Source organism: Dipodomys ordii, unplaced genomic scaffold, assembly GCF_000151885.1.
Source record: "Dipodomys ordii isolate 6190 unplaced genomic scaffold, Dord_2.0 Scaffold19, whole genome shotgun sequence".
NCBI classification, from domain to species: domain Eukaryota; kingdom Metazoa; phylum Chordata; class Mammalia; order Rodentia; family Heteromyidae; genus Dipodomys; species Dipodomys ordii.
The window spans coordinates 15,779,145-15,792,906 of record NW_012267235.1 but is presented as its reverse complement, the minus strand read 5'-3'; the positions used below and the strand labels follow the sequence as shown (position 1 = coordinate 15,792,906).

General features: G+C 40.7%; 1 protein-coding gene across 1 annotated transcript in view; it reads right to left on the bottom strand.

Annotated features, from left to right (window-relative positions):
• Positions 1-13,762, bottom strand: part of Zzef1 (zinc finger, ZZ-type with EF-hand domain 1) — a gene marked incomplete at its 5' end in the record, with an annotated part of 158,010 nt that overhangs the window by 16,593 nt on the left and 127,655 nt on the right. The window contains 6 exon segments of the mRNA XM_013013155.1: positions 515-630; positions 675-828; positions 2,588-2,787; positions 9,875-10,007; positions 10,563-10,737; positions 11,986-12,263. Of these exon segments, the coding sequence (XP_012868609.1) occupies positions 515-630; positions 675-828; positions 2,588-2,787; positions 9,875-10,007; positions 10,563-10,737; positions 11,986-12,263 (1,056 nt within the window).

Sequence of the window (13,762 nt, the reverse complement as noted above, 5' to 3'; positions counted from 1 at the left end):
CTTGAGCTGAAGAGCTGAGGGACAGTGCCCAGGCCCAGAGTTCAAGCCCCATGACCGACAAAAAAAAAAAGAAAAAAAATATTCTCAAAGACTCAGAGTTTGCATGCTCTCCTGATAACCATTAGTATGTTTTATACCTAAGTGAACCCTCTGCTCTATTCAGAGCTGTTCTTCAAAGCTCCTGTGGGGCCATGCACCCACGGCCCCTGTGGCAATGGCCTCCCCTGTGCCCGAAGCAGGTACTTGGCCTGGAAAGTCCATGGCAACCACAGGAAAAATCCACTAAGAAAAATCTCAGGCCCTGGGGGATGGCAATAAAATTAAATTATCTACTGAAATTCTACATAAAATAAACATACATGAAGACAAATTTAGTAACTGATTTTAGCTCAAAGGAACTTTAAAGGGAAATAGTAATTCACAGGTACATTTTATTACACATGATATAATGAATGTCAATTATGTGCTCTCATGAAATACTTCCCAAATATTCTTTGCACAAACACTCAAATCATTTTTCCTGGTAGGGGAGGAAAGGTGTCAGAATCTTTAATTCTGGAAGGGAAGACAGAAGCAAGGTACAGTTTAAAAGCTGCACAGAATAGGAATGAGCACGCAGAGCCAGCTGGAAGGAGCTACACTTCAAGCTCCTCGGCTGGGAGAGCTGCCCTGGGTAGCAGTGGAAGGAGGTGGTGCCTTGTTCCTTACTTCCAGATCCCGGAGGAGCCATGTCTTGCTGAAGCCAGTCCCTTTGCTGCACTTTTTCACTAACAGCTTCAGCAGATCAGTCTGAAGAAAGGTTGCATGGATCTCTTCAAAACCATGAGCCTGCCAAGTAGAATGAGAATAATTTGTAGCTGTCTGAGAGTAAGGAAGGTAAAGGCCAGCTGGAGAAAAGCAAGCCTTTCTCACAGCCCAGTCTCAGCTAATGGTTCAAGCTGACTTTCCAGCCAAAATTCTTGAGTCTGTAGGAAAACCAGAGTTCTTAATCTTAACCAGAACCTACTAGAGGCTCAGTCACTCTCATTTGTTCAGTTCACAAACATTTTTTAACACTATTTTCTGTCACTCTTCAGCTCTCTATCTTCTGAAAGCTTCCCAATGCTGTTGAGGCTAAAACTCCATCCTTGACTATGGATGATGACAAGGTCCTCCTCTCTGCTTCTCTGGCTCCATCCCTCAGCTGCCCTATCACCATGTTCTCAGGACTTTTTTTCTGTTCTGTAACAATCATATCTTGGAGTTTGCTACTCTAACTTCTACTTGCTTGTTTACTTATTATTATTGTTATTATTAATTATTTTAATTTAGCAGCACTGATGTTTGAACTCAGGGCCTTACACTTGCTAGTCAAATGTTCTACCACTTGAGTTATGATTCCATATCTCTTTGCTTTTATTTTTTGAATAGGGTCTCACTTTTTGTGAGACTCTATTTATACTTCTTGTGTAGGTGGAAAGAGGAATGCACCATCATGTCCAATTTTTTATTGTTGAGATGGGGAAAGGGATGGGGTCTCACTAACTTTTTGCTTGGGCTGGCCTTGAACCATGATTCTCCTGATCTCTGCTCCTGAGTGGCTGGATTAAAGTTGTGAGCCACTATGTCCAGCTTGCTTCATTATCTACCACCATTTTAGAAAGTTTTAACTCCTAGCAGTCTTCTGGACAGCTCTCTCTCTGGCCAGTGAGGCTGTAAGCTGCATGGGAGCAAGCATCTTTTTCTGGCTCATCACTAGGTATTCAGTTCCATCTAGCTACACGGGAGCAAGGACTTGCTTTCTGGTTCATTACTGAGTACTCAGCTCCATCTGGCTCTTGGTCCTCCACAAATATTAACTTAGTGAGGGTTTCTAAGAACTCTGCATTCAGGGAATTTATTTCTACTCTCCAACTATAATGTCAATGATGAAACAAATCTCACATTGACAAATAACTCAAACTAAACAAACAGCAGGTGAATGGTCTCAATCCTACAATGATATTCTCTCAGAGCTGGTCCATAGCCAACTCAAGTCTTCTTAAGTGTCTCTTGAGGTAAACCTCATAGACTCTTTTGAGTCCAGTGGTAACTGGGTTACCACTGAACATTTTTCAAAGTAAGGGACAACAAACCTCAGCTGAAGGGACAGAGCTGTTGGGAGGATGATCCTACAAGTGAACTGAAATGTGTAATTTTTAAAGATCCTCTCTCTTATCAATGTCTCTTCAAGCACAGGAAGAAGTCATTACAATCAGGACTTCATTTCTCCATGCCAAATATCATCTAGCTCTTCAATTTGTCTGCCTCCTCCCACCCAACTTTAAGCATCCCTACTGCCTTAAAGCTCCATGGGATGCTAGCTCCTTTATTCTTGAGCCATAATGAGCTGCCATTTAGAGGGACAAATACAAAATCAAACTATTGAGAAATTTTATTTCCTCCTTTACTAAATAATGCTTGTACAAGGCTTCAATCATTTCTAAAACTAATCCAGATCCTATTGCTAACCATCCACCAAAATCAGATGGCATTTTTTTTTGTTGATCTTTTTTGCATGTCAAATCTCAGCCAGATTCATTACCAAATGGAAGAGGGTCACTATTACCTTTAGTGTTTTATATAAACCTTTGAGGGCCAGGGACAGAATCCACGTTGCTTCCACTGCCTCAGAGCAATGACTATCCATGCTGGTTTGCAGAAGGTGACTGGCAATAAAGGCGAAGTGCTGGGAATACTGGCTCAGCTGGGTCTCAGAGTCATTGCATTCTTGTCCTCCTCCCTTCTGAGTCAGTTGGTAGTCTTTCACTGTTGAGATGTCAGAGAGCAAGAAAGGTACAAAAAGTACAGTTAATGCTTCCTGTAGTCAAGTTTCTTCCATAGTAGTGTGCATTTCTGAACGCCTGCAGAAATATGAATCTCCTAGGCTCAATCATAGCCATTACAGTTTAAGGTGAGCATAAAAATGGTACTGAGTGCTGTATCAGCTGAATTAGTAAGAAGGACAACTTATTTCCTACTATGTGCACAAGTGAGTCATCTCCTAAGATGTTCACATAAGTTCTTAAAAATAGCACACCTAAGATGTCTGCCTCCAAACAAGACAGGGTAAGATGAACTAATGTACTCTCCTACCTTGAGCAACTAGAACAGGGGAAAAACATGGAATAATGGCATTCACACACAGGAAAATAGGAAGTACAGGACTATGACTCCTGAAAGAAGATCCATAAATTAGCTCTCCAGTAACACCAGAAATCTAGAGACAATTTCCAGGCTGGAAAGAGGGAATAAGACATTTAAGTAGAGTCTAGAAGTCTCAGTGAATTAGGGAAGTTCAAGAAAATTACAGTAGCTAGATTTTATGGGGCAGGAGAGCACCAGAAGAAAGATGCACACAAAGAGAGGTGGGTAGGAGAGAAATCTTTAGAGATGCATAGAAAGTTCCTTGTGAGTTCAAGGCTGTATATTAATCTGTACATATGTAATATGAAACTATTCAAGACAATAGAAACAACTAAAAGAAAAACATTGAGCAGAACAAATTTTGGAGCTCATACAAACTGGGAATATTTTGTCTTCCCACTACAGAAAGTGGCTTCCACTGTCCTGATGAGGGAAGAAAACATCTGAAAACATAATGGTTGAAATGTATCCAATTTAATAAAATTACAAGCTCAACAAACTCAATAAATCTCCAAACAGAAAAAACATGAAGAAAATGTTAATCATAGAGGTCAAATTAGAGGGCGATGGGACAGTAGGGAAACACCACAGCTCTCTCCAACCAAATAGAGAGTTCCAACACTCAAAGTCAGAAGCTGAGCACATGCCTCAGCAGAGGCAGGAAAGTAGGGAATTGCACCCTCTGGGAACTGCATCCATGATGGAAAAAGATCTATGTGTCCAGGGCAAGAGAACCAGAAGCCCAAATCCCACCAGAGTCTGACCTGTATATTCTGGGCTGGGGATTGGACAGCTCAGGCTGCTAGCACCTGATTATAGTCAGGAACTCATAGTGGACTCCAACAGCTAGGAAAATACACCCAGCCTACCTGGTCTTGCCAAGGCGTGAGCAAGAGCAGTCTAGACTGCTCAGTGCTTGGAGGAAGGCGGGAACTGCCTGTGATCTTTAGCAGACAGCTGAGAGTCCTATGTGGGTTAGACTAGCAGCTGGAGGTTGGCTTCTCCCACAACAGAACTGAGACCAGGTACAGACTCTCTCAGCCAATCCAGGAGAGTGAGCTTCATCAATTGATCCAGGAACCAACCCAGAACCAAGCAAAGACAGCCACCGATTGACCAAAACAGTCAGAGTTTGGAATTAGTCTCCAATAATCCCTGAATCTCCATGTGCAAATCACAGCAGAAAATTACAAGATTTATCAATAGCCAGGATAGCAAGCCACTCCCAAAAGCCAGCAGCCACCCAGGAAGAGCCCCAGTGGAAACAAAACAGGAATGGAAGACAAACACTATATCCAAGAGATGTTGGAGGTAATGATTCAAGAATTAAAGCAAGAAATAGATCAGAAATTTAAAGAACAAAGAAACAAAATATCAAGAGTTGCAGGATTTTAAACAGGAGATGCATTCAAAAATAGATGCAGTACACACCTCGCTAAGAAATGAGATTAATACTCTGAGAACCAACATAGAAGTTATATGGCTCAATTTCTTCCATGCAAATCACAATGGAAGCCATAGTTAACAGAGTGAATGAAATGGAAATTAGAATATCAGATATGGAAGACAAAATGCAGCAGCTGGAAAAAAAGTCACAGATATGGACAAATCACTTAAACTATGCCAAAGTGAAGTCCAAGAACAAGCAGGCCGTGCCAAGAAATTTAACCTTCAAGCCGGGCACTGGTGGCTCACGCCAGTAATCCTAGCTACTCAGGAGGCTGAGATCTGAGATGGAAGTTCAAAGCCAGCCGGGGCAGGAAAGTCCGTGAGACTCTTATCTCCAATAAACCACTAGAACACCGGAAGTGGCGCTGTGGCTCAAGCTGTAGAACGCTCACCTTGAACTGAAGAGGGCAGGGACAGTGCCCAAGCCCAGAGTTCAAGCCCCACGGCCGACCAAAAAAAAAAAAATTAACCTTTGTATAATTGGACAAAGGTGAGGAATATCAGAACAAGCGAATGCAACACCTATTCAATAAGATTTTCACCGAAAATTTCCCAATCTTAAAAGAGAACATCTTACATATATAACAGAAGCATACAGAACACCTAACAAGCAGAATCCCAGGAGGAACACTTCTAGGCACATTATAGTGAAAATGATAAATCTGAATAATAAAGAAACAATCTTGCATGCAGCAAAAACAAAAAAGGAGCTATACTATAATGAGAAAAAAATAGAATCACTGCAGATCTCTCCACACAGACACTGAACGCAAGGAAAGCCTGGGAAAGTACCATACAAACCCTGAAAACCAATATCTGCCAACCCGGACTGTATACCCAGCAAAGCTAACATCCACATTTGATGGAGAAGCTAAAATTTTTAATAGTAAAGAAAAACTAAATGAATTCATAAACAATAAGCCAGAACTTCAAAGAATATTAAGAGGGGGAATACAGCATGAAGAAAACAATCAAGATCAGGGATCTGGGGATGGAAAGGTGGCTCAGTGGTAGAGTGCTTGCCTTGCATGCATGAGGCCCTGGGTTCAATTTCTCAGCACCACATAAGCAAAAAAAGCTGGAAGTAGTGCTGTGGCTCATGTGGTAGAGAGCTAGCCTTGAGCTGAAGAGCTGAGGGACAGCACCCAGGCCCAGAGTTCAGGCCCCACGACCAACCCCTCCCTCAAAAAAAAAGTTTCTGCAAAGCTAAAGACATGGCAACCAAACTAGAAAGACAGCCAACTAATTGGGAAAAAATATTTACCAGCAATATATCAGACAAGGACCTAATACCCAGTATATACAGGGAACTCAAGAAACTAATCCCTCCCAAACCTAACAAACCAATTACCAAATGGGCAAGGGAACTAAAGAGAGACTTCTCAGAAGAAGAGAGAAAAATGGCAAAGAAACACATGAGGAAATGTTCACCATCCCTGGTTGTAAAGGAAATGCAAATAAAAACAACACTGAGATACCACCTTGCCCCAGTCAGAATGGCCTGCATCCTAAATTCAGCCAATGACAAATGCTGGAGGGGATGCAGAGAAAGAGGAACCCTATTGCATTGCTAGTGGGAATGTACACTAATACAACCACTTTGGAAAGCAGTCTGGAGGTTCCTTAGAAAGCTAAATATAGACCTCCCCTATGACCCAGCCATACCACTCCTAGGCATCCATCCTGAGCAACAGGAAACAGGATACAAGGACACATGTACCTCCATGTTCATTGCAGCACAGTTCACAAGATATGGAAACAACCCAGATGTCCCACTACAGATGAATGGATAAAAAATCGTGGTACCTATATACAATGGAATATTATGCAGCCATTAGAAAGGACAAAATAATGGCATTCGCAGGGAAATGGATGGAACTAGAAAAAATCATTTTGAGATAAGCCAAGAGCAAAGAGACAAATGGTACATGGTATTCTAGACATGTTGATGTTAAATCCAAAACATAAGGAGATATGACAAAGTAAACAAGACTCAAGAAACAAAGGACCTCCACTCATCTGGTCATATCATTACTAAATGACCTCATGTTGCTGACCACATATATGGTATGTATGTGCACATCTGAGGGACACTAGGAGGAGGTCACAGAAACAGGGAAACGGGAAAACATACAGCAGCAGGACCATCAGCTGCACTGGAAGCTGATCAAAACGAACTAAGCAACTCAATGGCAGCAATGGGAGGGAGGGAATGAAGGAAAGGGAATAGCTGACATCAAGCAAAAGGGAAGAATTGTACATATCATTCAATGTGGAAGAAATAGCTGTATTGTCAAAGCTCATAGAATTCACAAACTTAATAGACCACAATAAAGACAATTTGCCCCATGAACGTTAGAATGTGTTTGTGACTTTAAGTATCACTATCTCACAAGACCATGAAATTTATGTAATCACTTAATCACAATTAAACAAAAAAGTCAAATTAGGGGCTGGATATGTGGCTTAGTGGTAGAGCGCTTGCCTAGCATGCATGAAGCCCAATTACTTAGTACCATATAAATAGAAAAAGCCAGAAGTGGTGCTGTGGTTCAAATGGTAGAGTGCTAGCCTTGAGCAAAAGAAAGCTCAGGAACAGTGCCTAAGCCTTGAGTTCAAGCCCCAGGACTGGCAAAAAAAAAAAAAAGTGAAATTACTAAAGAGAAAAATCTAAAAGTAGCCAGAAAATGGCAATATGAAGATCAACAAAAATATAACAGCAGACTTCATGCTAGAGAATCTATGCCCATAAGAAAATAATTGATAAACATTTCTAAAGTATTCTAAGAAAAATTTGTAGCCTAGAAGTATTTTCACCTAACAAAATTATATTATTGTTACTATTTTATTGGTCGTGAGGCTTGAACTTGTGGCCTGGGCTCTGTCCCTGAGCTTTTTTGCTCAAGGTTAGTATTCTACCATTTTGAGCCACAGATCTACTCCAGTTTTTGAGTAGTTAATTGGAGATAGAAGAGTCTTATGGGGACTTTTCTGCTTGGGCTGGCTTCAAACTGTGATCCTCAGATCTCTGCCTCCTGAGTAGCTAGGGTTATAAGCATGAGCTACCGACACCCAGCTGAAGTTTTATTTTTAAAATGAGGTAACAAAACACTTTATAGACAAATTGGAAGATTTTGTACCACAGAAATGCAAAGGAAAGCTTTATAGGCCAAAAAAAAAAAAAACAGATACTAAATGGAAATCTGAATCTACAAAAATCAATAAAGAGCGCCAGAAATAGTAAATACATAGTTAAATATAAAACATTGGATTTTTTTCCATTTAAAAATATCTGACATTTGGGGCTGGGAAGGTGGCACAATAGTAGAGTGCTTGCCTTTCATGCATAAGGCTCTGGGTTGGATTCCTCAGCATCACATAAGCAGAAAAAGCCGGAAGTTGCACTGTGGCTCAAGCGGTAGAGTACTAGCCTTGAGCTGAAGAGCTCAGGGACAGTGCCCAGGCCCAGAGTTCAAGCCCCACGACTGGCAAAAACAAACAAACAAACAATCAAACAAATAAAATAAGAAAAAGACCAGGCATTGGTGGCTCATACCTATAATCCTAGTTAACTCAGGAGGCTAAGATCTGAAGACTGGGACCCAAAGCCAGTCCAAGTAAAAAAGTAACAAGCAAATAAATGCCAAAGTGAAAGTGTGACTCAAGTTTCACAGTACCAGCTTTGAGTGAAAAAGCTAAGTGAGAGCCCTCTGGCCCTGAGTTTAAGCCTCAATTAAAAAAAAGAAAAAAGAAAGAACAATTTAAGAGCAAACATAAACAGTAAGACTAATAATGCCCAGGGACGAAATCAACAAAATAGAAAATAGTAAGAAAAAAACCCAATGAACTCATAGGTGGTTCTTTGAAATAAATTAATAAATTTCTGGCTAGATTGTCTAGAAAACAAAACTAAGAAGACACAATTTATCGATTTAGGAATATGAGAAGACAGTTTATATCCTATGCCAGACGGAGAGAAATTAAATTTACTCCCAAAATAAATGGAGAGATATAGCATTGCTCAGGGATGAAAAGATTTGATTGTTAAGAGGTCAGTTCTTCTGATACTGATCAATACACTCAATACAATGTCAATCTAAATACTAGCAGTTTAACAGAAACAGTTGATTCTAAACTACATATAGAAAGGCAAAATAACTAAAGAAGACGAAACAACAAAAAGAGTAGAACAAATTGGAAGATCCGATTTTATTTATTTGTTTATTGCCAGCCACGGGGCTGGGCACTGTCCCTGAGCCTTTCCTGTGCTCAAGACTAGTGTTCTAGCATTTTATCACTTGAGCCACAGCATCATTTCTGGCTTTTTCTATTTATGTGGCACTGAGGAATCAAACCCAGGGCTTCATGCCTGCTAAGCAAGCACTCTACCACTAAACCACATTCCCAGCTTGGAAGATCTGATTTTCAAACGGTATAAACCTAAAATAGTCAAGATTGTGTGCCATTTGAGATGAATAGACATATAGCTTAGTAAAACATAATGAAATACATAAATTGGCATATACATAAATAAGTCAATTTTTAATAAAGGTGCCAAAATTATTCAACAGGCAAAGAACCCTGGAACATAGTGAGGAAAAAAAAAAGGGGCAAAGAAACAATACAGATAAGCAGAACTCAGAATATAATGGTTAAGATATCTTATGTTGGTTTTGGTTTGACAAAGTACTGGGGCAGTGAATGTGGAGGCTTAGTGGTAGAGTGCTTGCCTAGCATGCATCAAGCCCTGGGTTCGCTTCCTCAATATCACATAGACAGAAAAAGCCGGAAATAGTGCTGTGGCTCAAATGTTAGAGTGCTAGCCTGGAGAAAAAGAAGCTCAGGGACAGTGCCCAGTCCCTGAGTTCAAGCTCCAGGACTGGCAAAAAAAAAAAAAGTAGCACTTTCAGTGTTCTGCTGAAACAAAAATAGGAGATTGCACTAATGTCAAAAGAATTATTCTAAGAGTAGCTACCCAATTCCATGTTTAAATCACCCATAAGAAATAACCAAAATTAACTAATGGAGGAATTATAAATTCAGATAAACAAAATAACAGCATGAAAACAGGCTTTCAAAATCATCCCAATTCAACCACATTATTTCAGAGACAAGGAAAAAGCTTAGGAAACTATAAACTTGCTCTAAGGGGAAAAAAATCACTCGCAAGGGAAGAACCAAGATTTCCTCTATTGATTTTAGGGTAAGCAGGGAATAGACAATTTTCTTACATCCTTACAAAAATAATTATGTTTAATACCTGTTTTCCTTTTCCGAGTTTTGGCATCAACAATCACAGCCCTGTTCTTCTCAGTGAAATGTTTCAAGATGATAACATTATGGGGCTCGTTGGCATTATCTATATAAACACAGCGAGTTCCCACACAGAGAACCTAGAACATGAAAGAGAAAGAAAAGGCAAGTCAATAGCACATGGAGATAGGACCCTTTGGTTTGGATTTCAAGAAATACTTAAGCATAGGGTTCTTTTCATCTCCTAAGTCAGTGTGTCCAGATTGGTATATGTCCTTGCTGGATGAAAACATGCTTCTATAGCCCCCTTTGTACCAATCTGATGAGAGGTATTATAAGATTAGAAAACAGATCAAGATGAATATCAAAGTGAAAGCCAATTGTTCTTTGAAGCTCTTTGTAATTGAATAAGTTATACTTACTTGTTATTCAAAATTAACTTCCACTAGCAAAATAAATCAAATGGTTAAATTGTTATACAACTTGAACAGCTCACAACACAATCTTGTAAATACACCAATACTGTGAAAGCAAATTATTCAAAAGTGAATTATTCAACTGAAGATTAAAAAGCTTCCAATGATTTTAACACACACACACACACACACACTCTCTCTCTCTTTCTCTCTCTCTCACAGAGGCTTAGACAAGCATGATTGAGATGGAAGAAGCAGATAGGCCTTTGGGTGCTATACCTGAGGGAAGCCAACCAGAACCAGCAGGGTAAAGATGTTGGTATGCTTCAGCTGGAAAGGCAGCTGCTTGATGCAGTGGTCTGTGAAGGTAGCAATGACATCTTGCCAAAGCGGGGCATTATTGAGTGACCGCAGAATCTCTGCCATGGAGCACGCCCAATCCAAGCCCACCCGGCTGAAAGGCAAGAGCTCTATTAGGTGGCATTGCACAAGACTCCAAACTCAGTTCAGTAGAATTCAATTCACTGCAAAGTCAGACCCAGACATTCATTAGATTAAAAAATACCAGAATGATGCTTTTCATATAAAGTGAAAAAAAGTCAAGCATAAGCTTATATGCTTAGTCGCAACTGTTTTAAGCACATAAAAAGTCACCAAGAGCATGTGCATACTCTCACTCCCACCCAGAAAAAAGCTCAGGAAAAAAATATAGCAAATATAGTAAAGCACCAGATGTATCAATATGGTAAAAAGCAGGTGGTACCCCCCCCCACACTTCAGTTCTGCTTTCCAAATTAGTTATTCTTTCCCCACCCCCCAAGAATTTTGTTATGTATTTATTTGTGGTACTCGGGTTTAACATCAGGCTTGCTTGGCACATCCTCAGTCAATCTCCCAGCAATATTCTTCATTTGTTTGTTTATATGTCAGGCTTGCTAGTCTCACCCTCAGGTTGCCTGTTAGTAAAGGTTTTTATTATTTTATTTATGTTACTAAATTTTAACTTGGGGTTTCACCTCCGGCTTGCTAGGCAGAGGAACATCTACACATCCCAATTCTAAGGGATTATTTTTCTTTTTAAGGGACTATACCACATTGCCTTGACTATATCTGCAAGACAAAACCAGTTACATTAACTTCCTTCTGTAAGAGACCTGTCCAAAGGTCAGGCAAGAACTCCACTGGGGGATAGACATGAGGCATTCCCCAGCCCTGTTTTTTTGTTTTTGTTTTTGTTTGAATGCCAATCTGGGCATTGTCCCTGAGCTTTTTGCTCTAGGCTAGCGCTCCTACCACTTGCACCCAGCTCCACTTCCAGCTTTTTTGGGTGCCAAATTGGAGATAAAATTCTCATGGACTTTCCTATCCACTCTGGCTTTGAGCTGCAATACTCCTAACTCAATTAGTTAGGATTACAAATGTCTGTGTTACTTTTATAATTAAAATAGATTTTCAACCACACATATACACTTTTCCTCTCAGAAAAAAAATCCAACAGAAATTATCATCAGATGGTTGAAATTGCAAACAGTAGTGAGGCTCTTAGCTATTTTGCATTGTCAGCATGCTAATAAAACAAGCTCTGCTCACAGAAGAATTTATACAATAGTACTAAAGCACAGTGAAGCACAGTAAAAGCCAAAACCTCAATGAGCAAGTATCCTGGTAGACAGACTGGAGGCTGGATGAGAATCAAGGTTACCTGTCCAGGCACACAGCTCCGAGGCTGAAAAGTAGATGAGTGGTCTTCCAACCATCTGGCACAATGGAACTGTCTCCTGCAGCAAACAGGTTGTGTTTGGCTGAAAGGACCTTGATCACTGCAGCATCTACCTCTGCTGGTAAAAGACGGATGATTAACTGGCCAAGAAGTCCCAGAGTGAGGTGGTAGGTTTCATTCAAGTGTCCTGCATTGGAGATGACAACCTGAAACATCAGTGGGAGGACATGCTCCAGGTCTATCAGGGGGAGTGTTGGACCCTGTCAAGAGAAAGGGGAAATAGCTTCAGTATAGAACAGTTACATGAGAAAAACACTCTATCCCCTTTGTGTATTATTAACAACTGTCCTAGTAACCAAAGAATTATGTGGTGGCTTTCATAAATGGCTTATGTGTGACATAATATATGTCTACTCATCTTACATGTCTATTCATCTTACAATCTTACTTTTTTTCCCCTGGTTCTGGGGTTTGAACTCAGGACCTAGGCACTGTCCCTGATCCTCTTTGTGCTCAAGACTAGTGCTCTACCACTTGAGCCATGATACCACTTCCAGCTTTTGCTGAGTGGTTTATTGGAGATAAGTCTCATGGACTTTTCTGCCTAGGTTGGCTTTGGACAACGATCCTCAGATCTCAGCCTCCTGAGTCACGAAGATTACAGGCATGAGCCACTGATGCCTGGCTTTAGTTCTACTTTTAATTTCCTTTTAACTCTAAGATTCAAACAATTCAGAATACGCAAGAGTAAAAGCTCCCATAACCCCCTGTAATCAAACTGCTAACAGTATGATGGTTTTTCAACCTTTCTCTCTGCATATTTATATATATGCAAATCCATACAAAAGAAATTAATTTTTTTTGTCAGTCATGGGGCCTGAACTCTGGGCCTGGGCACTGTCCCTCAGCTCTTCAGCTCAAGGTTAGCACTCTACCCCTTGAGCCACAGCACCACTTCTGGCTTTTTCTGCTTATGTGGTACTGAGGAATCAAACCCAGGACCTCATGCGTGCAAGGCAAGCCTCAACCACTGAGCCACTTTCCCAGCCCAGAAATTAAAATTTTAAAATTAACTTTCTTTCTTTGAATAGTGTCCTACACAAACTTTTTTTCATCTTTTTGAAAAAAGTTAGGAACACAGGAGATAGGACAGAGATTTGACAAGTGGGATCACATCAAAATAAGTTTCTGGGGCTGGGAAGGTGGCTCAGTGGTAGAGCGCTTGCCTTGCATGCCTGAGGCCCTGGGTTCGATTCCTCAGCACCACATAAGCAAAAAGAAAAAAACCGGAAGTGGAGCTATGGCTCAAGTGGTAGAGAGCTAGCCTTGAGCTGAAGAGCTGAGGGACAGCGTCCAGGCCCAGAGTTCAGGCCCCACGACCGGACCAAAAAAAAAAAGTTTCTGCACAGAAAAGGATGTAGTTACTAAACTAGAAAGACAGCCAAAAGACTGGAAGAAGATATACCAGCAATATACCTGACAAAGGCCTTTAATCCAAAATATACAGGAGCTCAAAAAATTAACCCCTCCCCAAATTAATAAGCCAGTTAATGGAGAAAAGAGCTAAAAAAAAGACTCCTTAAAAAGAAAGGCAGGGCTGGGAAGGTGGCTCAGTGGTAGAGTGTTTGTCTTGCATGCATGAGGCCCTGGGTTCGATTCCTCAGTACCACATAAGCAGAAAAAGCTGGAAGTGGGGCTGAGGCTCAAGTGGTAGAGTGCTCACTTTGAGCTGAAGAGCTGAGTGACAGCGCCCAGGCCC